Below are 27,045 nucleotides of genomic sequence, written 5' to 3' on the forward strand. Positions count from 1 at the left end.
ATGTGAGCAGAAAATCTCTACTCAGCTATTCTGTTCTCTCCTTTTCATATCATCCTTCAATTATGGGTGTGGAATGTATTGAAATAAATCCTCTGGATTTTCCAGAGGCATTAGATATATAGTTACCACCCAAATACCACACTTTAATATTGCTCCCACTTGACAAACCTGATTTCTTTCTGCTTGTGACTGTATTGCAACACAACTCCAAACATCCCTGAACACACAGAAAAGAGTGAGTTGTCTCCTGCATCCTGCAGGAAAAAGCCAGGGATTTTCTAGTATTGGTGGTTTTGTCAGGAAAATGCTTTTCGGAGAATAAAAATGACTCCACTTTTACTTCGGTGAAAGTACACCTGCAGGGCTGTGGTTTGGTCCTGGCCAGGCTGTGTTTCCCAGCCGCAGATCTCAGTCCCAAGGGCAGTGAATGTGAGCGAGCAGAGCCGAGGTGCCCCGCAGGTGTGTGCGGGGCAGGCTGAGCAAAGCCTCCCCCGGGGCCGCAGCCGGAGGTGCTGCAGCTGCAGGACAGCGCTCCCGGCAATGCCGGGCCGTTTGCAAAGCGCTTGGAGGCCGCGGTGCCCGGGATTCCGGCACTGCCGTGGCAAAGGAGCGCTGCGGAGGCAGCGGGAGCCCCGCGGGCAGGAGGGCTCCCGGGCCGGGCCCGGCAGTGCCGGCCTGGCTCGCAGCCCGAGCGCTGCCTCGCCTCAGCCGGGTTTGCCTTGCGTAAGGCGGCCCAGGCCCAGCCTATAAAGGCCCGGCCCGCGGGCTGGGGGCCAGTGGCACCATGGCAGCTGCGAGGGACGCGGCGCTGCTGGCCTGGATCCTCTGCCTCGGGGCCGCGGCGCTGGTGGCCGCAGGTAAACACCGGGGATACGGCCCGGGGCAGCTGCAGGAGAGAGGGCACCTGCAGCTGCCTCCGGGGCCAGCCGAGAGCAGGGCACAAACCCTGGGCAGGGATGGGCACAAACCCTGGGCTGGGATGTGCACAAACGCTGGGCCGGAATGGGCACAAACCCTGGGCAGGGATGGGCACAGACCCTGGGCTGGGATGGGCACAGACCCTGGGCAGGAATGGGCAATAACCCTGGGCTGCTATGGGCACAAACCCTGGGCTGATATAGACACAAACCCTGGGCTGGGATGGGCTCAAACCCTGGGCGGAGCTGGGCACAATCCTGGGCTGGGATGGGCACAAAGCCTGAGCTGATCTGGACACAATCCCTGGGCTGAGCCAGGTACAAACATTGAGCAGCGATGGGCACAGACCCTGGACTGAGCTGGGCACACAAACTGAGCTGCAGTAGTAAAAATTTCATTTCAGCTTTTAATCTGCTTTCATTCATTTCTTTTACTTGCCTTCTTTGCAAAATCCCTGTCCCAAAATCTTGCCTGCTGAGGCTGAACAGACACAGTACCAGATATGTATTTGATGTTAGACCTTACACACAGATATTAACATGGGTTTTTATCTGACAACCCAGGGTAAACAAAAAAATATTAAAACCTCTATGCAACCCCCAATGCATGTAAGACAGTGCAAATTATATACCTGACGGAGATGGACATACAGGCCAATCAATATGAAGGTTGAGATATGTCAGCTCTAATGATTTAATAAAAATAAAAGTGAAAGTGTGTAAATACATTGAAAATTAAATTTTAAAAATATTGAAATAGGAATCCCAATATTACCAGTTAGATGGTGCCTGGGCCAGTTCTGACCCTCGCTGCTGAGCCAAAGGCGGCTTCTGTGGTGCTTTACCCCAGAGATACCTCGGCTGCCGGAGATTGCAGCAGGGCACTGAGCAAGTCCAGGCTTGTCAGGGACTCCATTTACCTCAGGAGAGAGAGCTTCTGGCGATGGTGAAGAGAAAAGGAGAGGATTCCGCTGGAGGGTTGTCCAGATGTTTATTCCATGGTTACAGAGGTCTGAACCGGGGCAACTGCTCCAACCAGAATGGAGGCTGCATGGTCTCATTAACCTTTTAAGCTCCGGGACAGGGTAAGGGGAGGGGACAGGTGAGCTACCAACCAGGTGAAAGGGGCACGGTCTCAAGGGACTAGGGACACCTATCCAATGTCCCCCAGGCCTGAGGGACCAACCACACAACGCCTTGCTGGTATGTTAGCCTGATTGACAGGGCACACTCAGCAAGGGGCGAGGGGGAAGGGAGAAGGTATAGGCACACCTGGGAAGGGACCCGGAAGTTTAAAACAGGACATTGCAACACACCGCAACATCTCCCCCTAGTTTTGTTTAAAAAGAAGAGGACTGTGTTTATGGTGCAGAATGATTGCCAAACCATGGTTGGTAAATTGGTTCTTCTTCTACAGGAGGGTCAGTGTTTTCCACTGAGGCTTCCAGGTCATCCACTGGAGCACTGAGGGCTTCCAAATGGTAGACCTCAGGAGGGGGGGATGAGCTTGAAATTAACTTGAGAACCATGCGTTTGATTAGTCCAAAAACCAATGCTAACAACTACAAGAACTATAACTAAAATAAACAGCACTAAAAACACAGTTTTCAGAATAGATCCCAACCAGCCCGCGAGTCCCCAGCCTTTGAACAGTCCATTCAGCCAGTTGTCAGTTTCTCTGTTTATGTCCGAGAACCTTTGTCAAGGTAGTCCATATGTGGTTCGGGCTGCGGTACTATGTAGGAGATCGCAGGTGGGATGATCACGAGTAGGACGAGAAGCAGGCTCGGTCTCATGGCGTCTCGAGGCTTCACACGAACAGTGGGATCTAAACTGGTACAAGGAACTTGAGACAGACATATATTACAAACTATTCTAGATAGGAGGCTTAAATGGAATTTCCTCCAGAGAACGCGTGCGGCGTTTTCTTCTCCAGGCAGCGTGAGCAACCTGGGGTGCTTCTGCAGATTTCTCTGAGACTTTGGGAACATAGGGCTTTACCCATTTGGAAGGAACCCACCTTAAACCAGAGGGGGTGGACACACAGGCGTATCCACGTCCCCAAGTAACCAATTTGTAAGGTCCCACCATTTTCCAAGTCTCAGGGTCCTTTACTAAAACTGGAGGTTTTTCTTTCATCAACCTGTGACTGCTCCCCCCAAAGTGGCGTAGGATGGGTGGGTTCAGGCTGTCAAAAGAACAATTCAGAAAATTGATTGTGAATAGTGCCCTGGATAACCGGATGTGGGGAGGTTCTACTTTCAGAACCTGTTGTTGCTGGTCCAGGACCCTTTAAATATCACGGTGAGTTCTTTCTACAATGGCTTGACCTGTAGGGGAGTAGGGGATGCCAGTTTTGTGCTCTACTCCCCATTGCTGCAGGAAGCTCCCGAATTCCTTGGATTTATAAGCAGGCCCATTATCAGTTTTCAGCTCCTTGGGGATGCCCATAAAAGAAAAAGCCTGTAAGAGGTGCTTAATAGCATCAATAGATGATTCTCCTGTGTGGGCAGAAGCATAGACCGCTCCAGAAAAGGTATCTACACTAACATGAACATATTTCTGCCGTCCAAAAGACTGTATGTGTGTTACATCTGTTTGCCACAGTTCACAACTGTTCAGTCCCCTTGGGTTTGCTCCCGTACTCACTGTAGGGAGTGCATGTTGTCGGCAATTTGGGCAAGTGGCCACAATCGCTTTGGCCTGTTCTCGAGTGATGTTAAACTGACGAACCAGGCCAGGTGCATTTTAGTGGAAAAGCTGGTGGCTGATTTTTGCCTGTTCAAAAACATTTGGGAGAGTGGCCATCACTGCAGGTGCAGCAAGAGCATCTGCCCTTCTGTTGCCTTCAGCGATAAACCCTGGCAAGTCAGTGTGTGACCTGACATGCATCACATAAAATGGTTGCTCTCGGTGAGTGACTAACTTTACCAGTTTTGAGAGCAATTCAAAAAGTGCAATGTTAGATACATCTTGCAGTATTGCTTGATCTGCTCTGGATACTACTCCTGCCACGTATGCAGAGTCTGTAATCAGATTAAATGGTTCTGAGAACCTTTCAAAAGCCCTAACAACCGCAGCCAATTCAGCAACCTGAGGTGAACCTTACACCTCAGCAATGTCCGTCTCCCACTGCTGGGTTTGAGGATCCTTCCAAGTCATAATGGACTTGTGGGACGTCCCGGACGCATCTGTAAAGACAGTTAGAGCCCTTTTTAAAGGTCTCCTACTTAGAGCAGTTCTTAATTTTAAAGTAAATTGAACATTTTGTTCAAACAATTTGTGAGCGGGCCGAGCTACCGAAATTTGTCCTGAGTAGGAATCCAGGGCAAACTGCAACACTTCATTTTCTTGAAACAATTGTTCCAGTATTTTCATAGTATTTTGACCTAATTTTAACTCAACTGGAATGTGAATGCACTTAAAATCACATCCTGCTAACTCCTTGATCCGGGTCCTTGCTTTCCGGATCAGTTCCGCTAACAGCTCCTGAGGCTTTGTCAGTCTCTTGGACCTTTTGTGACTGAGGAAAACCCATTCTATGATCAAGAGAGAGTCCCTCTGGTCCCGGTCCTTTATTGGTGTGTCCTTTGCCTTAGGTGTTTGTTTTTCCTCCCACTGGAAAATAATTCCATGGAGGTGTGGCAACTTACCTAGGATGATAAATTTGAATGGCAGGTCAGGCCGGCATCGGTGGGCCTGTCTTGTGGACATTGCAATCTGAACCTTTTCTAGAGCTTTCCGTGCGTCTGGGGTAATAGACCTAGGAGCACCTGGGTCCTCTCCCCCTTTTAATAAATTGAAAAGAGGGGCAAGGTCTTCATTAGTCAGACCAAGCCATGGTCTTACCCAATTCAAAGACCCACACAACTTGTGGACATCTGCAAGGGTCTTGATCCTTGGATTGATTTCTAGTTTTTGAGGAACAATGGTCCTATTTCCAATTTCTAAGCCCAAATACTTCCAAGGTGGCATCTTTTGAATTTTCTTTTCCTGGAGCTCGAACCCTGCAACAATCAATGCATCGATCGTTAGGTCAAGCGCATGTGTGAGTAAATCATCATTGGGGGCACACACAAGGATATCATCCATATAATGATAGATGATGGCCTTCTCTGCGGCTGCACGCGCTGGGGAAAGCAGGGAAGAGACATATCACTGGCAGATAGCTGGAGATACCTTTAATCCCTGAGGAAGAACGGTCCAATGGTACCTTTTCATAGGAGCTTCTAAATTGATAGAAGGGACTGAGAATGCGAAACGCGGTGCATCATCAGGGTGCAATGGGATTTGGAAAAAACAATCTTTAATATCAATAACAGCTAATTTCCAAACTTGGGGAAGCATTGTTGGGGATGGCATACCAGGTTGGGGAGAATTACATTATTAATTTGTCGGAGGTTACAGAGGAGTCGCCACCTCTTTTTGTCAGCTTTTTGGATGACAAACACTGGAGAGTTCCATGGGGACATGGTCTCCACAATGTGGCCCTTTTTTAGTTGCTCTTGTACTAGTTCCTCAAGCACCTTTATTTTTTGTTTACTGAGTGGCCACTGTTTCACATCAACTGGTTTGTCTGTTTTCCACTTCAGTTTTTGGGTGGGGGGCTGTTGTTTAATGACTACTGCACAAAAATGCTGTGGAGAGTCTGGAATATCAATTGTGACACCCCACTGGGCCATTAAATCTCTCCCTAACAAAGGTTCTGAATAATCTAACACAAATGGACGGATATTTGGCAATTGTCCGTTTGGACCCTCGAATTGAATAATGCTTTTGGATTGTTTTGCCAATTGCAGACCTCCTACACCTCGAAGGTGACCAGCAACATTTTGTAAAGGCCAATGTGCTGGCCAGTCTTGTACTGGAATCACTGTGCAGTCTGCACCTGTGTCTACAAGCATCTCAATGCATTTAGACTCCCCACCCCCACTGACATTGCACCACAATTTGGGTTTCTCTTTCCCAATAACTTGGACCCGGGCAACTGTGGGCCCTTGTTTTTCGATATTTTTAGGTAAAGATGGCACAGGGATAGCTTGTGCAACAATTTGTCCCTTGGGAAGAAACAGGGGTGGGTGGAAACAGTGCAGGCCGAGAACAAATTGCTTGGGATCTGATGTTGTCATTCCCGGAGCGATTTCAATCTCTTGTGGTGTGTTTTTGGTGTCCCCAATGATGATGTACTTACAACGAATTCGGTTCCAAGTACCCTTCTGTTCAGGATTTACAGAGACAAAAATGCCAGTCAGTGTCCTTCAGGTGGAGTGACTCTGTCAGCTGCAACCTGTAAGGCTCATTGACAGAAGATGAGGTTAATACAGGATCACTTAAATCATAACAAAGGTTATTTTGTTTCACCTTCAACAGTGGACTAGCAGACTTGGTCTTTGAAGCACCTGCTTCACTTACACAAATGTTAATATTACTGCGCGCTTGATTTGTTTTGCTACCCTTATTCTCTTGGCCTGCTCTTTTTATGTCTGCACTCCTGGCAGGCTGGCGCTTTATTCTCAGTTTTTTTGTTGTTGACCCCCAGGGAGGGCTTGTAGTTCTCCTCCCCTGCCATTTCTAAATTCATCAAATTCCCTTTTCAGGGGGCACTGGTTGCTCCAGTGTCCTAGGTTATTACAAAGCAGGCATGGTTTAGTGGGCTCAACCATTGCTGGTCTCCGCTGCTGCCCAGGGTACTGCTGTGCTGAGGGAAAAGGCGCAGGGCTGGCAACAGCAACACGCTGAAGTGGTCTTGGCAGCAGCCTTGGTCTGGTGTCTTCAGCCACAGTCATCAGAGGCACTTTCCTGTTACAGACTAGAAGCATATCTTTTAATGTAGGGGAAGGTTCCATAGGAAGGCTCAGGATTGCCGCTCGACACTGTTCATTTGCATTTGTAAACGCTATTTCCTCTAAAATTGCTTCCCTAGCATTTTCTTTTTTAACCTGCATTTCAATGGCTCTAGTTAGCCTTTCTACAAATTTCAAAAAGGGCTCTGATTGTAGCTGTTTAATTTTACTATGGGGCTCAAAAGGCCCCTCAGGTTGGAGGGAAAAAAATGCTTTTTCAGCTGCTTCTTTTACTTTCTCAAGTGTTTCTGCAGGAATTGCAGTGGCTTGGGCTGAGGGAGAAGACCACGGGTCCTCACCACAGAGGTGCTCAATGGTAATAGGGTTACCACTGTTGTCTTTCGCTGTGTTTGGATCAGCCTGTAAGCCTGGGAGAGCATCTTTTAGCAGTTGTTTCAATGCTGATTCCCATAATTTGAATTCCGTGGAGGTCATGAGGCAGGAAAAAAGCTGTTTTAAAACATGAGGGACTACCACAGTCCTACTCAATTCAGAATTTAAAAGGCCACAGAAATATGGACTGTGTGGACCATATTTTTTATGAGATTTACAGATCTCTTTAATCAATTGTCGTCCAAAGGAGCTCCAATTAGCAGTTGGAGCTGCCCTGGCTTGAGCTGCAGGCTGAAAGGTAACAGGAGCTAGTGACAACATGGGACTATGCATTGGGTCTGCTGTCCCCTGCTCTGTATCTCTGGAATCAGAAGCATTGGGATCACAGCTACAGGTTTGGGGACAGGCAGTGGGTGTGTCCCCACCGTGGGAACCCGGGGAGGGGGCGGGGACAGGGAGCCAGCAAGGGGCAGGGAAACCGTGGGAACAAGGGGCGGGGTCAAGGGGCTTCCAGGGGGCTGGGACACCTGGTGACATCAGCAGACGCCCCCTGGGAGGAGTAGAGGGGCGGAGCTGAGGGTATTGCAGGAAAGGGGGGGGAAGGGGGGAAGGGGTCACGAGGAACAGGAGGACAGGGGGATGGGGCAGGAATTTTGGCATGCTTAAGAGGATTTTGGGAAGAAGAAGACCAGGTTTGGGAAGATGCCACGTGGCATCCACCATTTTGCGGACCCCCTAGGGACTGGGGGCCATTTTGGGCATCACTGCTCTCCGGAAAGCTAACACGTGCTCTGGGCTTTAGAGGAGGGGATACAGGGGGTTGGGAATTTTTCCACGCAGCCTGGCCAGGGCTTTGTGAACAAGACGACTCAGGTATTCTTGCACACTCTGGGAGCCGACTTCCCAATGAGTTTGCACTCTTTAAAATACCAAGTTTTGGGGAAAGAGGTTTAGGGGTTTTAGAGCTAGGAGAGGGAGAAACAGGGTGAGCAGAGGTACATGGCTTTACATTTGGCTTTTTCTCCATTTCCTTTTGTTTGAGCAATGCTGTTCAAATTTGTAAACTCCAGAACACAAATTTACCTTAGGGTGATTTGCCAGATTGTCCTAAGGTTATCAATTCATTCCCAACTTTATCCCAGAATTGAATATTGTGGATTTCTTCAGGGGAAATGTTTGGGAACTGCAGAAAAAGCCATCTTATAAACTGTTTCAATTTTCCTTTAGAGAATTTCACATTACCATTGACTAAAATGCTAACAATATTATAATACACTCCTTTATGTACATTGCTGAGTTTGGAACCCATGTTAGATGTAAAAAGCAAAGTACTTAATCCTGCCTGACCAAAAACAAAGCTAAAATCAGCTACCAATTTCTAAAAAAAAACCCCACAGATAGAAAGCGATAACGAGCAGACAAAAGCTTCACAATGCAGCTGTATATACTGCTTTTAAAATTCCCGGGCAGCAGCAGCAGGGCACGCCCTGCCGAGCCAAGGCAGAAACAAAGCCTCCCCCGCTGTGGAATGCAGCCCCCCCGCGGAGCAGAGAGAGCAGCCACTCCACGTGGCAGCCGAAACCAGGGCCCCCACGCCGCGCCGCTTGTGCAAAGAGCACTCCTGACCCCGCACTGAGAGAGATCCCCCGGCCATGTGGAAAGAGAGCCCCCCCCCCTCCCCCGCACAGAGAGAGAAAGAGAGTCCTCCGCGGAGCAGAGAGCCGAGAGCTGCTGAGCCGGGGTGGAAGGGCAGAGAGCGATCCCGCTCCGGCGCGAATTCCAAAAGACAGTGAAACACGCGGCAGAAAGCTAAAAGCCTAGAACGCAATGAATTCCCATCTGTGGGGCTGCGAAGCCAAAAATGCAAAGGCAAAAGGGAACAGAAGTCACGGCAGAGTCTGTTTTTAAGCTTCTGCTCTACCGAAAGCAGATATACTCACGTGAAATGGAAGCTGTAGGTGGCTGGGTCTAGGCAGGCAGGTCTCCACCGGAAAACGACCTCTCTCTGGGCAAGAGAGGCTACCCTCTTCTTCCTCTGGAAAATCTGCTCACCACAATGAAGCCGGGCTTTCCAGAGGCGCCTAACAAGTCCACGAAACTTTTTCTGGGAGTATTCCCAAAGTCTCTAGCTGGGAGTCTTGAAGCAAGGCTCCTTTCAGCTGGGTGCACGGCTGCCAGAAACGTCTCTGAGGTACTGCGAGTCCGTTCTTGGGCTGCGGAACCGCTTTGCCCTCCCAGGGACGCCAATATATTGAAATAGGAATCCCAATATTACCAGTTAGATGGTGCCTGGGCCAGTTCTGACCCTCGCTGCTGAGCCAAAGGCGGCTTCTGTGGTGCTTTACCCCAGAGATACCTCGGCTGCCGGAGATTGCAGCAGGGCACTGAGCAAGTCCAGGCTTGTCAGGGACTCCGTTTACCTCAGGAGAGAGAGCTTCTGGCGATGGTGAAGAGAAAAGGAGAGGATTCCGCTGGAGGGTTGTCCAGATGTTTATTCCATGGTTACAGAGGTCTGAACCGGGGCAACTGCTCCAACCAGAATGGAGGCTGCATGGTCTCATTAACCTTTTAAGCTCCGGGACAGGGTAAGGGGAGGGGACAGGTGAGCTACCAACCAGGTGAAAGGGGCACGGTCTCAAGGGACTAGGGACACCTATCCAATGTCCCCCAGGCCTGAGGGACCAACCACACAACGCCTTGCTGGTATGTTAGCCTGATTGACAGGGCACACTCAGCAAGGGGCGAGGGGGAAGGGAGAAGGTATAGGCACACCTGGGAAGGGACCCGGAAGTTTAAAACAGGACATTGCAACACACCGCAACATCTCCCCCTAGTTTTGTTTAAAAAGAAGAGGACTGTGTTTATGGTGCAGAATGATTGCCAAACCATGGTTGGTAAATTGGTTCTTCTTCTACAGGAGGGTCAGTGTTTTCCACTGAGGCTTCCAGGTCATCCACTGGAGCACTGAGGGCTTCCAAATGGTAGACCTCAGGAGGGGGGGATGAGCTTGAAATTAACTTGAGAACCATGCGTTTGATTAGTCCAAAAACCAATGCTAACAACTACAAGAACTATAACTAAAATAAACAGCACTAAAAACACAGTTTTCAGAATAGATCCCAACCAGCCCGCGAGTCCCCAGCCTTTGAACAGTCCATTCAGCCAGTTGTCAGTTTCTCTGTTTATGTCCGAGAACCTTTGTCAAGGTAGTCCATATGTGGTTCGGGCTGCGGTACTATGTAGGAGATCGCAGGTGGGATGATCACGAGTAGGACGAGAAGCAGGCTCGGTCTCATGGCGTCTCGAGGCTTCACACGAACAGTGGGATCTAAACTGGTACAAGGAACTTGAGACAGACATATATTACAAACTATTCTAGATAGGAGGCTTAAATGGAATTTCCTCCAGAGAACGCGTGCGGCGTTTTCTTCTCCAGGCAGCGTGAGCAACCTGGGGTGCTTCTGCAGATTTCTCTGAGACTTTGGGAACATAGGGCTTTACCCATTTGGAAGGAACCCACCTTAAACCAGAGGGGGTGGACACACAGGCGTATCCACGTCCCCAAGTAACCAATTTGTAAGGTCCCACCATTTTCCAAGTCTCAGGGTCCTTTACTAAAACTGGAGGTTTTTCTTTCATCAACCTGTGACTGCTCCCCCCAAAGTGGCGTAGGATGGGTGGGTTCAGGCTGTCAAAAGAACAATTCAGAAAATTGATTGTGAATAGTGCCCTGGATAACCGGATGTGGGGAGGTTCTACTTTCAGAACCTGTTGTTGCTGGTCCAGGACCCTTTAAATATCACGGTGAGTTCTTTCTACAATGGCTTGACCTGTAGGGGAGTAGGGGATGCCAGTTTTGTGCTCTACTCCCCATTGCTGCAGGAAGCTCCCGAATTCCTTGGATTTATAAGCAGGCCCATTATCAGTTTTCAGCTCCTTGGGGATGCCCATAAAAGAAAAAGCCTGTAAGAGGTGCTTAATAGCATCAATAGATGATTCTCCTGTGTGGGCAGAAGCATAGACCGCTCCAGAAAAGGTATCTACACTAACATGAACATATTTCTGCCGTCCAAAAGACTGTATGTGTGTTACATCTGTTTGCCACAGTTCACAACTGTTCAGTCCCCTTGGGTTTGCTCCCGTACTCACTGTAGGGAGTGCATGTTGTCGGCAATTTGGGCAAGTGGCCACAATCGCTTTGGCCTGTTCTCGAGTGATGTTAAACTGACGAACCAGGCCAGGTGCATTTTAGTGGAAAAGCTGGTGGCTGATTTTTGCCTGTTCAAAAACATTTGGGAGAGTGGCCATCACTGCAGGTGCAGCAAGAGCATCTGCCCTTCTGTTGCCTTCAGCGATAAACCCTGGCAAGTCAGTGTGTGACCTGACATGCATCACATAAAATGGTTGCTCTCGGTGAGTGACTAACTTTACCAGTTTTGAGAGCAATTCAAAAAGTGCAATGTTAGATACATCTTGCAGTATTGCTTGATCTGCTCTGGATACTACTCCTGCCACGTATGCAGAGTCTGTAATCAGATTAAATGGTTCTGAGAACCTTTCAAAAGCCCTAACAACCGCAGCCAATTCAGCAACCTGAGGTGAACCTTACACCTCAGCAATGTCCGTCTCCCACTGCTGGGTTTGAGGATCCTTCCAAGTCATAATGGACTTGTGGGACGTCCCGGACGCATCTGTAAAGACAGTTAGAGCCCTTTTTAAAGGTCTCCTACTTAGAGCAGTTCTTAATTTTAAAGTAAATTGAACATTTTGTTCAAACAATTTGTGAGCGGGCCGAGCTACCGAAATTTGTCCTGAGTAGGAATCCAGGGCAAACTGCAACACTTCATTTTCTTGAAACAATTGTTCCAGTATTTTCATAGTATTTTGACCTAATTTTAACTCAACTGGAATGTGAATGCACTTAAAATCACATCCTGCTAACTCCTTGATCCGGGTCCTTGCTTTCCGGATCAGTTCCGCTAACAGCTCCTGAGGCTTTGTCAGTCTCTTGGACCTTTTGTGACTGAGGAAAACCCATTCTATGATCAAGAGAGAGTCCCTCTGGTCCCGGTCCTTTATTGGTGTGTCCTTTGCCTTAGGTGTTTGTTTTTCCTCCCACTGGAAAATAATTCCATGGAGGTGTGGCAACTTACCTAGGATGATAAATTTGAATGGCAGGTCAGGCCGGCATCGGTGGGCCTGTCTTGTGGACATTGCAATCTGAACCTTTTCTAGAGCTTTCCGTGCGTCTGGGGTAATAGACCTAGGAGCACCTGGGTCCTCTCCCCCTTTTAATAAATTGAAAAGAGGGGCAAGGTCTTCATTAGTCAGACCAAGCCATGGTCTTACCCAATTCAAAGACCCACACAACTTGTGGACATCTGCAAGGGTCTTGATCCTTGGATTGATTTCTAGTTTTTGAGGAACAATGGTCCTATTTCCAATTTCTAAGCCCAAATACTTCCAAGGTGGCATCTTTTGAATTTTCTTTTCCTGGAGCTCGAACCCTGCAACAATCAATGCATCGATCGTTAGGTCAAGCGCATGTGTGAGTAAATCATCATTGGGGGCACACACAAGGATATCATCCATATAATGATAGATGATGGCCTTCTCTGCGGCTGCACGCGCTGGGGAAAGCAGGGAAGAGACATATCACTGGCAGATAGCTGGAGATACCTTTAATCCCTGAGGAAGAACGGTCCAATGGTACCTTTTCATAGGAGCTTCTAAATTGATAGAAGGGACTGAGAATGCGAAACGCGGTGCATCATCAGGGTGCAATGGGATTTGGAAAAAACAATCTTTAATATCAATAACAGCTAATTTCCAAACTTGGGGAAGCATTGTTGGGGATGGCATACCAGGTTGGGGAGAATTACATTATTAATTTGTCGGAGGTTACAGAGGAGTCGCCACCTCTTTTTGTCAGCTTTTTGGATGACAAACACTGGAGAGTTCCATGGGGACATGGTCTCCACAATGTGGCCCTTTTTTAGTTGCTCTTGTACTAGTTCCTCAAGCACCTTTATTTTTTGTTTACTGAGTGGCCACTGTTTCACATCAACTGGTTTGTCTGTTTTCCACTTCAGTTTTTGGGTGGGGGGCTGTTGTTTAATGACTACTGCACAAAAATGCTGTGGAGAGTCTGGAATATCAATTGTGACACCCCACTGGGCCATTAAATCTCTCCCTAACAAAGGTTCTGAATAATCTAACACAAATGGACGGATATTTGGCAATTGTCCGTTTGGACCCTCGAATTGAATAATGCTTTTGGATTGTTTTGCCAATTGCAGACCTCCTACACCTCGAAGGTGACCAGCAACATTTTGTAAAGGCCAATGTGCTGGCCAGTCTTGTACTGGAATCACTGTGCAGTCTGCACCTGTGTCTACAAGCATCTCAATGCATTTAGACTCCCCACCCCCACTGACATTGCACCACAATTTGGGTTTCTCTTTCCCAATAACTTGGACCCGGGCAACTGTGGGCCCTTGTTTTTCGATATTTTTAGGTAAAGATGGCACAGGGATAGCTTGTGCAACAATTTGTCCCTTGGGAAGAAACAGGGGTGGGTGGAAACAGTGCAGGCCGAGAACAAATTGCTTGGGATCTGATGTTGTCATTCCCGGAGCGATTTCAATCTCTTGTGGTGTGTTTTTGGTGTCCCCAATGATGATGTACTTACAACGAATTCGGTTCCAAGTACCCTTCTGTTCAGGATTTACAGAGACAAAAATGCCAGTCAGTGTCCTTCAGGTGGAGTGACTCTGTCAGCTGCAACCTGTAAGGCTCATTGACAGAAGATGAGGTTAATACAGGATCACTTAAATCATAACAAAGGTTATTTTGTTTCACCTTCAACAGTGGACTAGCAGACTTGGTCTTTGAAGCACCTGCTTCACTTACACAAATGTTAATATTACTGCGCGCTTGATTTGTTTTGCTACCCTTATTCTCTTGGCCTGCTCTTTTTATGTCTGCACTCCTGGCAGGCTGGCGCTTTATTCTCAGTTTTTTTGTTGTTGACCCCCAGGGAGGGCTTGTAGTTCTCCTCCCCTGCCATTTCTAAATTCATCAAATTCCCTTTTCAGGGGGCACTGGTTGCTCCAGTGTCCTAGGTTATTACAAAGCAGGCATGGTTTAGTGGGCTCAACCATTGCTGGTCTCCGCTGCTGCCCAGGGTACTGCTGTGCTGAGGGAAAAGGCGCAGGGCTGGCAACAGCAACACGCTGAAGTGGTCTTGGCAGCAGCCTTGGTCTGGTGTCTTCAGCCACAGTCATCAGAGGCACTTTCCTGTTACAGACTAGAAGCATATCTTTTAATGTAGGGGAAGGTTCCATAGGAAGGCTCAGGATTGCCGCTCGACACTGTTCATTTGCATTTGTAAACGCTATTTCCTCTAAAATTGCTTCCCTAGCATTTTCTTTTTTAACCTGCATTTCAATGGCTCTAGTTAGCCTTTCTACAAATTTCAAAAAGGGCTCTGATTGTAGCTGTTTAATTTTACTATGGGGCTCAAAAGGCCCCTCAGGTTGGAGGGAAAAAAATGCTTTTTCAGCTGCTTCTTTTACTTTCTCAAGTGTTTCTGCAGGAATTGCAGTGGCTTGGGCTGAGGGAGAAGACCACGGGTCCTCACCACAGAGGTGCTCAATGGTAATAGGGTTACCACTGTTGTCTTTCGCTGTGTTTGGATCAGCCTGTAAGCCTGGGAGAGCATCTTTTAGCAGTTGTTTCAATGCTGATTCCCATAATTTGAATTCCGTGGAGGTCATGAGGCAGGAAAAAAGCTGTTTTAAAACATGAGGGACTACCACAGTCCTACTCAATTCAGAATTTAAAAGGCCACAGAAATATGGACTGTGTGGACCATATTTTTTATGAGATTTACAGATCTCTTTAATCAATTGTCGTCCAAAGGAGCTCCAATTAGCAGTTGGAGCTGCCCTGGCTTGAGCTGCAGGCTGAAAGGTAACAGGAGCTAGTGACAACATGGGACTATGCATTGGGTCTGCTGTCCCCTGCTCTGTATCTCTGGAATCAGAAGCATTGGGATCACAGCTACAGGTTTGGGGACAGGCAGTGGGTGTGTCCCCACCGTGGGAACCCGGGGAGGGGGCGGGGACAGGGAGCCAGCAAGGGGCAGGGAAACCGTGGGAACAAGGGGCGGGGTCAAGGGGCTTCCAGGGGGCTGGGACACCTGGTGACATCAGCAGACGCCCCCTGGGAGGAGTAGAGGGGCGGAGCTGAGGGTATTGCAGGAAAGGGGGGGGAAGGGGGGAAGGGGTCACGAGGAACAGGAGGACAGGGGGATGGGGCAGGAATTTTGGCATGCTTAAGAGGATTTTGGGAAGAAGAAGACCAGGTTTGGGAAGATGCCACGTGGCATCCACCATTTTGCGGACCCCCTAGGGACTGGGGGCCATTTTGGGCATCACTGCTCTCCGGAAAGCTAACACGTGCTCTGGGCTTTAGAGGAGGGGATACAGGGGGTTGGGAATTTTTCCACGCAGCCTGGCCAGGGCTTTGTGAACAAGACGACTCAGGTATTCTTGCACACTCTGGGAGCCGACTTCCCAATGAGTTTGCACTCTTTAAAATACCAAGTTTTGGGGAAAGAGGTTTAGGGGTTTTAGAGCTAGGAGAGGGAGAAACAGGGTGAGCAGAGGTACATGGCTTTACATTTGGCTTTTTCTCCATTTCCTTTTGTTTGAGCAATGCTGTTCAAATTTGTAAACTCCAGAACACAAATTTACCTTAGGGTGATTTGCCAGATTGTCCTAAGGTTATCAATTCATTCCCAACTTTATCCCAGAATTGAATATTGTGGATTTCTTCAGGGGAAATGTTTGGGAACTGCAGAAAAAGCCATCTTATAAACTGTTTCAATTTTCCTTTAGAGAATTTCACATTACCATTGACTAAAATGCTAACAATATTATAATACACTCCTTTATGTACATTGCTGAGTTTGGAACCCATGTTAGATGTAAAAAGCAAAGTACTTAATCCTGCCTGACCAAAAACAAAGCTAAAATCAGCTACCAATTTCTAAAAAAAAACCCCACAGATAGAAAGCGATAACGAGCAGACAAAAGCTTCACAATGCAGCTGTATATACTGCTTTTAAAATTCCCGGGCAGCAGCAGCAGGGCACGCCCTGCCGAGCCAAGGCAGAAACAAAGCCTCCCCCGCTGTGGAATGCAGCCCCCCCGCGGAGCAGAGAGAGCAGCCACTCCACGTGGCAGCCGAAACCAGGGCCCCCACGCCGCGCCGCTTGTGCAAAGAGCACTCCTGACCCCGCACTGAGAGAGATCCCCCGGCCATGTGGAAAGAGAGCCCCCCCCCCTCCCCCGCACAGAGAGAGAAAGAGAGTCCTCCGCGGAGCAGAGAGCCGAGAGCTGCTGAGCCGGGGTGGAAGGGCAGAGAGCGATCCCGCTCCGGCGCGAATTCCAAAAGACAGTGAAACACGCGGCAGAAAGCTAAAAGCCTAGAACGCAATGAATTCCCATCTGTGGGGCTGCGAAGCCAAAAATGCAAAGGCAAAAGGGAACAGAAGTCACGGCAGAGTCTGTTTTTAAGCTTCTGCTCTACCGAAAGCAGATATACTCACGTGAAATGGAAGCTGTAGGTGGCTGGGTCTAGGCAGGCAGGTCTCCACCGGAAAACGACCTCTCTCTGGGCAAGAGAGGCTACCCTCTTCTTCCTCTGGAAAATCTGCTCACCACAATGAAGCCGGGCTTTCCAGAGGCGCCTAACAAGTCCACGAAACTTTTTCTGGGAGTATTCCCAAAGTCTCTAGCTGGGAGTCTTGAAGCAAGGCTCCTTTCAGCTGGGTGCACGGCTGCCAGAAACGTCTCTGAGGTACTGCGAGTCCGTTCTTGGGCTGCGGAACCGCTTTGCCCTCCCAGGGACGCCAATATATTGAAATAGGAATCCCAATATTACCAGTTAGATGGTGCCTGGGCCAGTTCTGACCCTCGCTGCTGAGCCAAAGGCGGCTTCTGTGGTGCTTTACCCCAGAGATACCTCGGCTGCCGGAGATTGCAGCAGGGCACTGAGCAAGTCCAGGCTTGTCAGGGACTCCGTTTACCTCAGGAGAGAGAGCTTCTGGCGATGGTGAAGAGAAAAGGAGAGGATTCCGCTGGAGGGTTGTCCAGATGTTTATTCCATGGTTACAGAGGTCTGAACCGGGGCAACTGCTCCAACCAGAATGGAGGCTGCATGGTCTCATTAACCTTTTAAGCTCCGGGACAGGGTAAGGGGAGGGGACAGGTGAGCTACCAACCAGGTGAAAGGGGCACGGTCTCAAGGGACTAGGGACACCTATCCAATGTCCCCCAGGCCTGAGGGACCAACCACACAACGCCTTGCTGGTATGTTAGCCTGATTGACAGGGCACACTCAGCAAGGGGCGAGGGGGAAGGGAGAAGGTATAGGCACACCTGGGAAGGGACCCGGAAGTTTAAAACAGGACATTGCAACACACTGCAACATAAAAATACAATTAAAATTTAATTGACTAAACGGTAGTAAAATTTAATTGAGTAAACACTAGTAATAAAATTAGTAAAATAAAAGAGTAAAATGTAATAGCACACTAAGATAGTGTACTATTAATGCTGATGAGAGTTTGAGGAAGCTTTATGTACAAAAACTACTTGTCTAAGTCCACTAAAGGTGTACATTTAAGTAGCAAATCTAGCAATTACTTACAACCAGAGCAGTGATGTGATTCTGTGCTGCTGTCCCACAGAACAACCAGAAGCAGAGACCAAATACGGGAGAGTCCGAGGGTACCAATTCCACGTGGACACAGCTGAGAGGACTGTAAATGTCTTTTTGGGACTTCCTTTTGCTAAGCCTCCCGTTGGATCACTGAGGTTTTCTGAACCACAGCCACCTGAGCCATGGGAAGGTGTCAGAGATGCCACTTCCTACCCACCAATGTAAGGCCATGACCAAACCACTCACCCTGTCATGATGTTAAACTCTGGGCACAACCAAGACTCTGATGCGCTCACAGGGCCATCCATGAAGACAAATTCCTTGGTGCCCCCTCACTGCACCTGCAGCTGTCCCAGTGGATGCATTTCCAAAGACACTCTGGGAGCTACTCTCTGTGCCAGCAGCTGCTCTCTGACAGGCATCAGAGAGAGCTGAGATGGAGCAGCACTTACAGACAATGCTCTGCCTCAGGAGCTCTTGGCCATCCCTTACCAATCACTGGAAACCTTTGGAGCAGGGACAGAAGGGAGCTGAGGAAATGTTGGAACACAATGTTAGCGGGAAACTGCTGAGTCAAGTGCTTAAAAGGGCACATAGGAAATGCACAGCAATTCCAATCTACCTTGTAAAAGTCTCACTCCCTTGAGTTGTTCCACTGGCCCTGTTTAGTGTCTCAAGTCCAATATCTACCATTGCAAAGTAAAAAGCTATTGGAGACTTCAAATAATTCATTTATATTTTCATATGTATTTCACATACCAAACTAAACGTGTGCTGGATATCTGTTTCTGCTTGGCACTTTGTTGTGGAAGTACAAAAAACGTTTCTCTTCACAGCTTTCAGGATTTAGTGAATTCTCTTGCCTGTTACCCTGTTACTTTTGTGTTTAATCAGGTGTCTACAGGACCAAGTACAAGGACAGAATTTTTCAGACTTGATTACCAACAGAAAAGAGAAAGTTGCTCTGCAAGTGTCTGAGGATTGCTTGTACCTAAATGTCTACACACCTGTTTCGTCAGGAGAAAAGCAGAAGCTGCCTGTAAGCAAAATCCTTATAACACCTTCAGCAAAATTACCTGACAGGAAAACTTCAACCTCTGCCATGAGCAGACATGCAGGGGCACTTTTGTAGTGATGAACAACTTACATGCTTTGTCCCAGCAAATATTAGCTGGAATTAAAGAGACACAAAATCCTATTTTACAAGTAAAATTGTATTGCCATTTAGCTAAGCAGTGCTTGATTTAATCCAAAGGATCAGTCCAAAGTCACAGGGCACTGACACAGTGTAAACATTTAACAAAAGCAGTGCCAGTTTGTGGCCCTGCAGGCCTCAGATTTGAATGATTTCTGCAATTTGTGAAATGTTTTCTGACAGAATAGGAGTGAAATAGCAGACAATGTTGTATCATGAGCTATATTTAGTTTTTCTCACGGGAGGCTCTTACCTGAGCTGGGTTGATCCTGTGTTTCTTTTTCCAGGTCCTAGTATGGATCCATGGTGGCGGATTAGTTTTTGGAGCAGCTTCATCATATGATGGCTCTGTATTTGCAGCATTTGACAACGTGGTGGTTGTAACAATTCAGTACAGACTCGGTATTGCTGGATATTTTAGGTAAGTTGGTTGATGTCAGTTTTTCCCAAGTGATTTCCAAAAGGATGTGTGCAAAGCCTTTGTAAAGAGAAGTGCAGAAGACTTGCTTATGCAAAGAAACATTTCTGAACTGCACCTGCAGCACTGGGGACAATTTCCAGTGCCAAGGCAGCTTCCAGGTCTGTTCTTGTGGGGCTGCTGCTCCAATCTCAGGGATGCCCGAGCCATCCATTTGTCAGTCCTGGAGGGAAGTTCTCTGTAGAGAATGGCAGATGATTTCTCACACCACAGACTGTATTTTCCTCTGCCTCTTGGCTTGCATTGAGCACTTGAACAAATCTGTTCTGTCCCTGCAGCACTGGTGATGAGCATGCCCGGGGTAACTGGGGATATTTAGACCAAGTGGCGGCTCTTCGCTGGGTTCAGGAAAATATCATGCATTTTGGAGGAGATCCAGGATCTGTCACTATCTTTGGAGAATCTGCAGGAGGAATCAGTGTTTCTGCTCTTGTAAGTTCCCAGTAATCATGAATTGTAATTACTTGGGGGAAAACCCCTCCATCCATTTTCAGTATTTGCATGGGAAGTCAGCGAGAGAAAAGGGACAGGGTTACAGTGACACATCACCTGGGTCTTTGATAACACAACAAAGCAAAATAAAACAGATTTTTGAATGATAATAATTTGTCATTTTCATACTCAAATGTTGTGGTTAAGAAACAGAATGTTATTACTCATCTGTTGAATTAAGTTCTCTTTAGTTTGTAGTGTTTTTTTCAATGTCAAAAACCGTCAAAGTCTAATCTCATGAGAAAAGTCTATTAGAAGGTATTGTGGACTCTTGCCCAATTTCTGTTTGCTTTGACAGCCACTTGTGCAAAGTGATTGAGGTGAATAGTTCTGGCAGCTGGTGCAATCCCAGCAGTTTGTGACCCTGTGATTGTGTAAAATCTTCACTCCAGCACGGAGCACATTGGCTGTGACTCTCTCCTTCTCCAGTCGCTCCCACTTTGGTACAGCTCACACAGCCCAGCCACGCTTCCTTGTACCTGGCATGCGCATCCCTGCTTCCCGTTGCCAAAAGCTCTTTCCTGCCCTTCTGCAGCAGAGCCAGCCTGCCTTGGGCACATCCCATCTGTACCTGCCCTGCAGGTGCTGCTGGGAGGCCCTGGGAGCAAAGGGCAGGGGAGGGAAAGGCCCTGAGCTCCCCATCCCTGCCAGCGCTTCCAAAGCACTTTGCACAGCTGGGCTGTGGCCAGAGGCTGCACAGGGACACTCTTAGCACATGGGCTTTCCAAATGCCCCCAATGGCCCCTGCTGATACTGAAACCCAAAATCCCAGGGGAGAACACACTGCTTGTCATGCTTGTCCTTGCTTTCTCACAGGTCTTATCTCCCCTGGCCAAGGGCTTGTTCCACAAGGCCATTTCAGAGAGTGGCACTGCAGCCCTGGGCCTGTTCACTGACCAGCCTAAGGAGGATGCACAGGTGGGTATTTGTGGTCATTTTAATTCCTTTTTCCAGATATATCTTAAACTGTTCAGTCCAAAGTATTGAATCATGTGAATTCACATTTCTTGTGGGTGAAGGCAGTCTTTAAAGGCAGTATTTCTGTGTGCAAATAGTATATGTTTAACATGTTGCTTTTCAAACACCCAAATATCCACAAAGAGAGAAGAATGTAAAGTCGAGGAATATTGTAACATGTAGGGTCTTTAAGAAAACTCCACATATACTGTTTGGCAGGAAAACAGTATCAGACTCTGAATACTCTTCTCTTCCCCTCCTGTTTGATGCCTGTGGTCTACAAATAAACAAGACTTTATTCAGGTTTTTTTTACTTTGAGAACTATGGCTTCATCCTTTCTTTTCTCTTCAACTGCAAAGAACAATTACCAGAACCTGGAAGCTGGCACATCAAAGAGACAGCTGTCTCTAATGGCAGCTCTTGCTCCAGCCAAAAAGACATCACCAAGAGTGGCAGAATGTGCTCTCTGTTGCCCTGCAGATGGTTTATTCTCTAACTCCTTTATGTCACCCAGCCTTCTCAGCCCAGCCTGTTATTTACCAGCATTGTCTCAGAATATTTCTGTATCAAGAGAACCTGGAGGCAGAGGTTTTCCCCTCCTGCCCAGCCCGTGGTGTGAAGGATTGTGAGGGCTTCCAGTGCCCTCCCTCAGGAGCTGGGACAAGCCAGGCTCCAGCATCCTTTGTGCAGGAGCTTTGGCTGCTCCTGCTGCACTTGGTGTCTCGTAGAGCCAGACAGAGGAAATGTGTCCAAAAGTGTTTGTTCTCACTGCTTGCAGAAAATTGCTGCTGTCTCTGGCTGTGAAAAATCCAGTTCAGCTGCAATGGTTGAATGCTTGAGAGGAAAAACTGAAGAAGAAATACTACAGATAACGCAGAAAATGGTTGGTGAAATAATTCTTCTTGCATTTAAATGACACCTCAGACTTTGTCATCCCAAAGAATACTCTTTGTGGGATGTAATATTAGGAGAACCTGAAGTGGATGTAAAATCTGGCGTTCTTGACTTTTTCAGGACATGACAGCACTGCAGATCTGCAATGACTCCTCGCCTGAAAAGTGCAAACAGGTTCCTGCCCTTCATTCTGCATGCACTTGGAGCTACCTGTGGCTTGCTGTCATGCTCAGCTAGGGCAAGGAAAAGAAAATGGCACAGATGATTCTGGAGAACCTGAAAATCAAATCACATGTTATGTCCTACTTAAAAGTTCTTATCACCATGCTTATGTGCCTCTAAAACTTCAGTACAGATGTGGTTTTTCCCACTGTTCCACACATCCATGGCCATTATTAACTAAGGAAATATATAAATTCAATATAATGACTTCTGCTTCACAAACATTAGAAATATAATGTTAATCTTCACAGAACCTCCTGCCTAGTGCAGAACAGCTGTTAGAAAGAAAATGGTAAAATGCCTTGCTTACCATTGTTTTGTATTTTCATTTGGTTTCACTTCGGAACTGCAGTTAAAATCTGAACACCTTAAGGAAGTAAAATGAATGCACTAATGAAGACTTCTTTTTTCCCTTTCTGTTCAGGATTTCTTTTTAATCAGTGCATGTGTAGATGGTGTATTTTTTCCAAAGAGTCCCATGGAATTACTCTCTGAAAAATCAATCAATGCTGTCCCATACATCATAGGAGTAAATAACTGTGAATTTGGATGGGGAATTCCTATGGTAAGAGATGTTAAAATGCTAATATTTAAGTATCATTTGGTAAATAGAGGCTGTTTTAGTAAGTATAATTATCTGTTTCACACAGATGATGAAATATCCGCCTTTTGTGGATGGTCTGGATAAAGGTGTTGCACGTCAGATTTTACAGAGCAATTTAGCACTATTCATTAAGGTAAGAGACCAGTTTCAGAATAACCCAGTGCTGCTGCTTGGCTGGTCTGCCTGGTTTTACCCCTGGAGGGACACAGGGGAATGCCATTGTGCTGGACAGCTCCCTGAATTGGGGCAGAAACAGGCACACAGGTGCTGCACTCCTGTAACCTCCAGTCACTGGAAATACTCTTTGCATTCCCAGCCTAAATGCCCCTCTGCTTCAAAAGGAGTTCTGTGGGAATCCAGGAGTGATGCAGTACCTAAACAAGGTCGCTTGGACATTGTAGATCCCCCCAGGTCATGCAAGACATGCAGAGCAGCAGCAGGTCTGGCAGGAGACCTATGGGACACAACCTCCTAAAGCAGTAGCTGGGCACTGAAAGGAAAGCCCGAGAGGTTTGGGGTGCACTGACACCTTCCTTCAGGTTTCTCGAGGTTTTGCTTCCCTGTAATTTACAAATCTCTTGGCTTTGTGGTGCCTTTGTGCTCTCCTGAAGCTACTCCATAGAAAAGCAAAGATTATGAGGTAAGAATTAAGGACTCTAGAAGCAGGGCCAGTACTTGCAAGGATCATTCAATGACACAAAGATTCACCATGAACTTGGAAATGCAGAGCCCAGGCTTGTTCTGAACAGGAGAAATTATGGTCATGGACAACAATCAATGGATTTGATGAAATCCAGCAGGATTTCTGTGCTCTTGTGAAGGTGTTTGCACAGAAGAGAGAACAGTCAGCATCACTGACTGCTGCTTATCTAAAGGTGGTTGATCCTTTGATCTTGCATCCCTCTTGTCCCCAAGACCACCTGTACCCACAGCTGTGTAAATCCACTCTGAGCTCTGAGCCACACTCTGACACAGCTGGGGATTTTCTCTGAAAGCTCTTGGTGAGGATGAGCCAGGGATGTGCAGAGGCCACACTCACCCACTGCTGTTGCTCCTTACAATATTCATCATCATTATAATACTTTTCATTGCTGTTTCAGGGCCTTACATCTGAAGTTGTTGACACAGTGTACAAGGAGTACATGGGGGATGCAGAAAGCCCTGCCCAGGTCAGAGATGGCCTCCTGGATGCATTGGGAGATGTCTACTTTGTCATCTCATCTGTGCAAGTGGCCAGATCCCACAGAGGTACCCAGCAGCTTCAGAACAGCTGTACAGTTCTGTCTGGGGGTGGTGTGGACAGTGTGCACCACTTTTCACTATGCAGAGAACTGGTAGTGTTCTCACGTAACCAAAACTGGTATTCATGAATATTTATCATCTCTGGAGCAGTATTTTCAGCTCTCAAATCAGCACTTTTCTGTCTCCTCTAGATGCTGGCAACCCAGTCTTCTTTTATGAATTCCAACATCGGCCGAGTTCCGTGGAAGGTTTGGTACCAGAGTTTGTAAAAGCAGATCATGGAGCTGAGATTGCCTTTGTCTTTGGAAAGCCATTCTTAGCTGGTAATGTACCCATATTTCCTCCATCTTCCTTTTAGACCCTCATTACTTCTCATTTCAATTACTGCATGGCTTTAGAATAAAATTTCTCTCTTTATGAGCATTATAGACATTATACTTAGTATTAGCATACCATATATATGTTATAAGTATTATTATGAGCATAAACATCTTCTGTCTTCAGTAGCAGATACTTTGCATTACATCATTCATCTGCAGCTCTCTGCTAGAAAAACCTCCAACAGCTCATGGCAACCAGGAGAAGTGTTGCAATGATACAGCTCATGCTCATTAGTTACTTTCTAATGTGGCCCTTTCATCTCTCCCTTTGCAGGAGGTGCTACAAAAGAAGAAAATGAACTTAGCAGAACTGTGATGAGATACTGGACCAACTTTGCTAAAAATGGGTGAGAATTACAGTGCTAATTACAGCTCAAGTTCAGTCTGTGCTGCCCAGACCATACTTACCATCCTGAAGCAGTACTTACATGGTGCTTACTGAAATTTGACAGAATATAGGAGAAATATTGAAGCAATTTCTCTTCTTAATGGTCTTTTAAAAGCACCTGCAGACATGAGGAAGAAAAAAATCTAAGGGCAGTTACTCCATCAGCAATGGAGTTTTAGAGCTAAAAAGAATGGCAACATTTACTCTTTTGCTGTTCCACTGATGAGCACTTTCATAAAATACTGTTCATTTATTCAGGTACCAGAATCACATCGGCTGGGCTCACCTGCTGGTTTTCTGAAATGCTCTGAACCTGAGCAGTCAGACAGCAATGGATTGGAAAATAGAGAGCTAACTTTTCCTTCTGTTATTTCCAGAAATCCCAACGGGGAGGGCTTGGTCCATTGGCCTCAGTATGACCTGGAGGAAAAATATCTGGGAATAGACCTGGAGCAAAAGGCAGCAGAGAAACTGAAAGAACACAGAGTGCAGTTTTGGGCACAGCTCATGAAAGAAAGTCAGAGTGGAAAGAGAAAACACACAGATTTATAAGGTCTGTGGGGGGCACAGTTTGCTTTTAAAACCCAAAAGAAAGTCAAACAAAATGAGTTTGTCAGCATACAGAGTAATAATCACCTTCTAACTCACTGTTGTGTAATCTGCTGTCCTAATCACAGTGAAAGGAGAGCAACAAGGGGCATTCAGAATGTTTGTCAGACTGAAAATCACTATTTAATGAAACAACCAGAAAAAACTGCCACAATCATTCCGGGTCCAGACAGACCATGGTACCTACTCAGTGCATATCAAAAGTGAATACTGAGGTGGGAATGGGCAAATGAACTGAAATCTGTAGGAAAATATATATATAGAATATACTGTAAATGTCAGACGATTTTATATGCTTATTCCCTTCTTCTTTCAGAAGGGCATGGTCAGTTGTCCTTCCTAGAGACTCTTTCTGCTTTCTGTAACTGGAAATAGCTTGTAGGCAGCAGAGCATCCATCAACCTACTTCTGTGAGGTGAGCTTGACATCTCACAAAAGAGGACAGAAAATCTCTACCTGTTCTATTGCTTTGTGAATTGTTCTAAATAAATGGTGCTTTGATTTTTTGGAGCATCCTTTTCTTTCACTTAACTGATGGAGGCTCATTCCGAGAGGTCAAAGGCGCACGCGAGAAGCCAGAAACGTGCCCAGGTTCTTTCTTCCACCCAAATGGTGTCAGGTATGAATCTTTGCAGGTGTCTGTGCAGGACCTGAGGTTTAAGGCTCTTCCACAGCCTCTTCTGGGCTGTGACTGTGTGTCCTTCACCCCTTCCTGGCAAATGCCCGCTGCAGGGGCTGCAGGAGGACGCAGTGCTGGCAGGACAGACGCCCACAGAGGCAGAGGGGGAGCAAAGGCTGGTGGTGCTCCCTGCACCTTGTTGGCTCAGCAGCACCAGAGAGAAGATCTGCTGACATGCAGAGTGTGCACCCCTTGCTCCCCCAGCTGGGGAGGGGCTCAGGGCACACCGGGAGGGAAGTGCCTTTTTTGCCAACTTACATGGCAAGCAGGACACAAAGGGACAATGTGGGAATGCAGGAAGCCAGGAGAGCTCTCCTCATGGCCACAAACAAACAAACAGCCCTACTCCAACTCCCCCTGCACTGGTGCCCAGCTCCCACATCCCACAGCACCTGGGGGCTCTCACAGGGACAGCCCAAGCTCCTGCTGCAGTTCTTGACTCTTTGTAGGTGTCTTCTTCTTCCTCCTCTCCCCTGGCTTCACTTGCTTTTGCACACCTGTGGATCTCAAGCAGTGTCATCTGCACTACCTGGCCACCCCCTTTTCTGCATTTTCCACAACTTGTGAAAAACTCCAGTTGTGGCAATCAGTAACAGCTAATTGCAGCAACCATGCTGCCAGTTGTGTCACACATTTCTTACCCCTTCCCTTGTTTTGCTCTGGCACAGCCTTTATGTCCATTAGTGGTGTGTTTGTTGAATCAATGTGTCTGTCCCTGCACATTCACAAAAATCATTATCCTAACAAGACAGAAGGAATCCTGTGTCTTTGGGAGTGCAGAGTCACCAGTACAACTCCTGGGTAGAAGGGAGGCACACATTAGGCACACATGATTACAAAGAAGTTTCTGGCTGTGTGAGAGGAAGTGTTCTGTCCATCTGTGGATTTTAAACCCCAAAAATAAAGACTGGTACACACGGTCAAACAGCTGAGAAAGGAATAACACCACGGCCACATTGAATAGGCCACATTTAAACTGCAGATCCTTACCTTATGTCCCAAGCCTCATTTTATCTCATAGCTTTAGTTTTCATGGTCACTTGGTTCAGATTCCCAGCTGCACCAATAGCTGAAGAAATT

General features: G+C 47.2%; 1 protein-coding gene across 1 annotated transcript; it reads left to right on the top strand.

Annotated features, from left to right (window-relative positions):
- The first annotated feature begins 722 nt into the window (after positions 1 to 722).
- On the top strand, positions 723 to 25,796 carry LOC141730796 (fatty acyl-CoA hydrolase precursor, medium chain-like). Its single transcript, XM_074551056.1, has 14 exons — positions 723 to 857; positions 17,853 to 18,045; positions 18,719 to 18,863; positions 19,307 to 19,440; positions 19,776 to 19,929; positions 20,806 to 20,907; positions 21,726 to 21,830; positions 21,962 to 22,015; positions 22,488 to 22,628; positions 22,714 to 22,800; positions 23,768 to 23,915; positions 24,101 to 24,232; positions 24,564 to 24,636; positions 25,055 to 25,796. The coding sequence occupies exons 1-14, from the start codon at positions 785 to 787 to the stop codon at positions 25,227 to 25,229; spliced, it is 1,716 nt and encodes a 571-aa protein (XP_074407157.1). The 5' UTR covers positions 723 to 784; the 3' UTR covers positions 25,230 to 25,796.
- The last annotated feature ends 1,249 nt before the right edge of the window (positions 25,797 to 27,045 follow it).

The sequence above is a fragment of the Zonotrichia albicollis genome, chromosome 13, assembly GCF_047830755.1.
Source record: "Zonotrichia albicollis isolate bZonAlb1 chromosome 13, bZonAlb1.hap1, whole genome shotgun sequence".
Classification (NCBI taxonomy): Eukaryota; Metazoa; Chordata; class Aves; order Passeriformes; family Passerellidae; genus Zonotrichia; species Zonotrichia albicollis.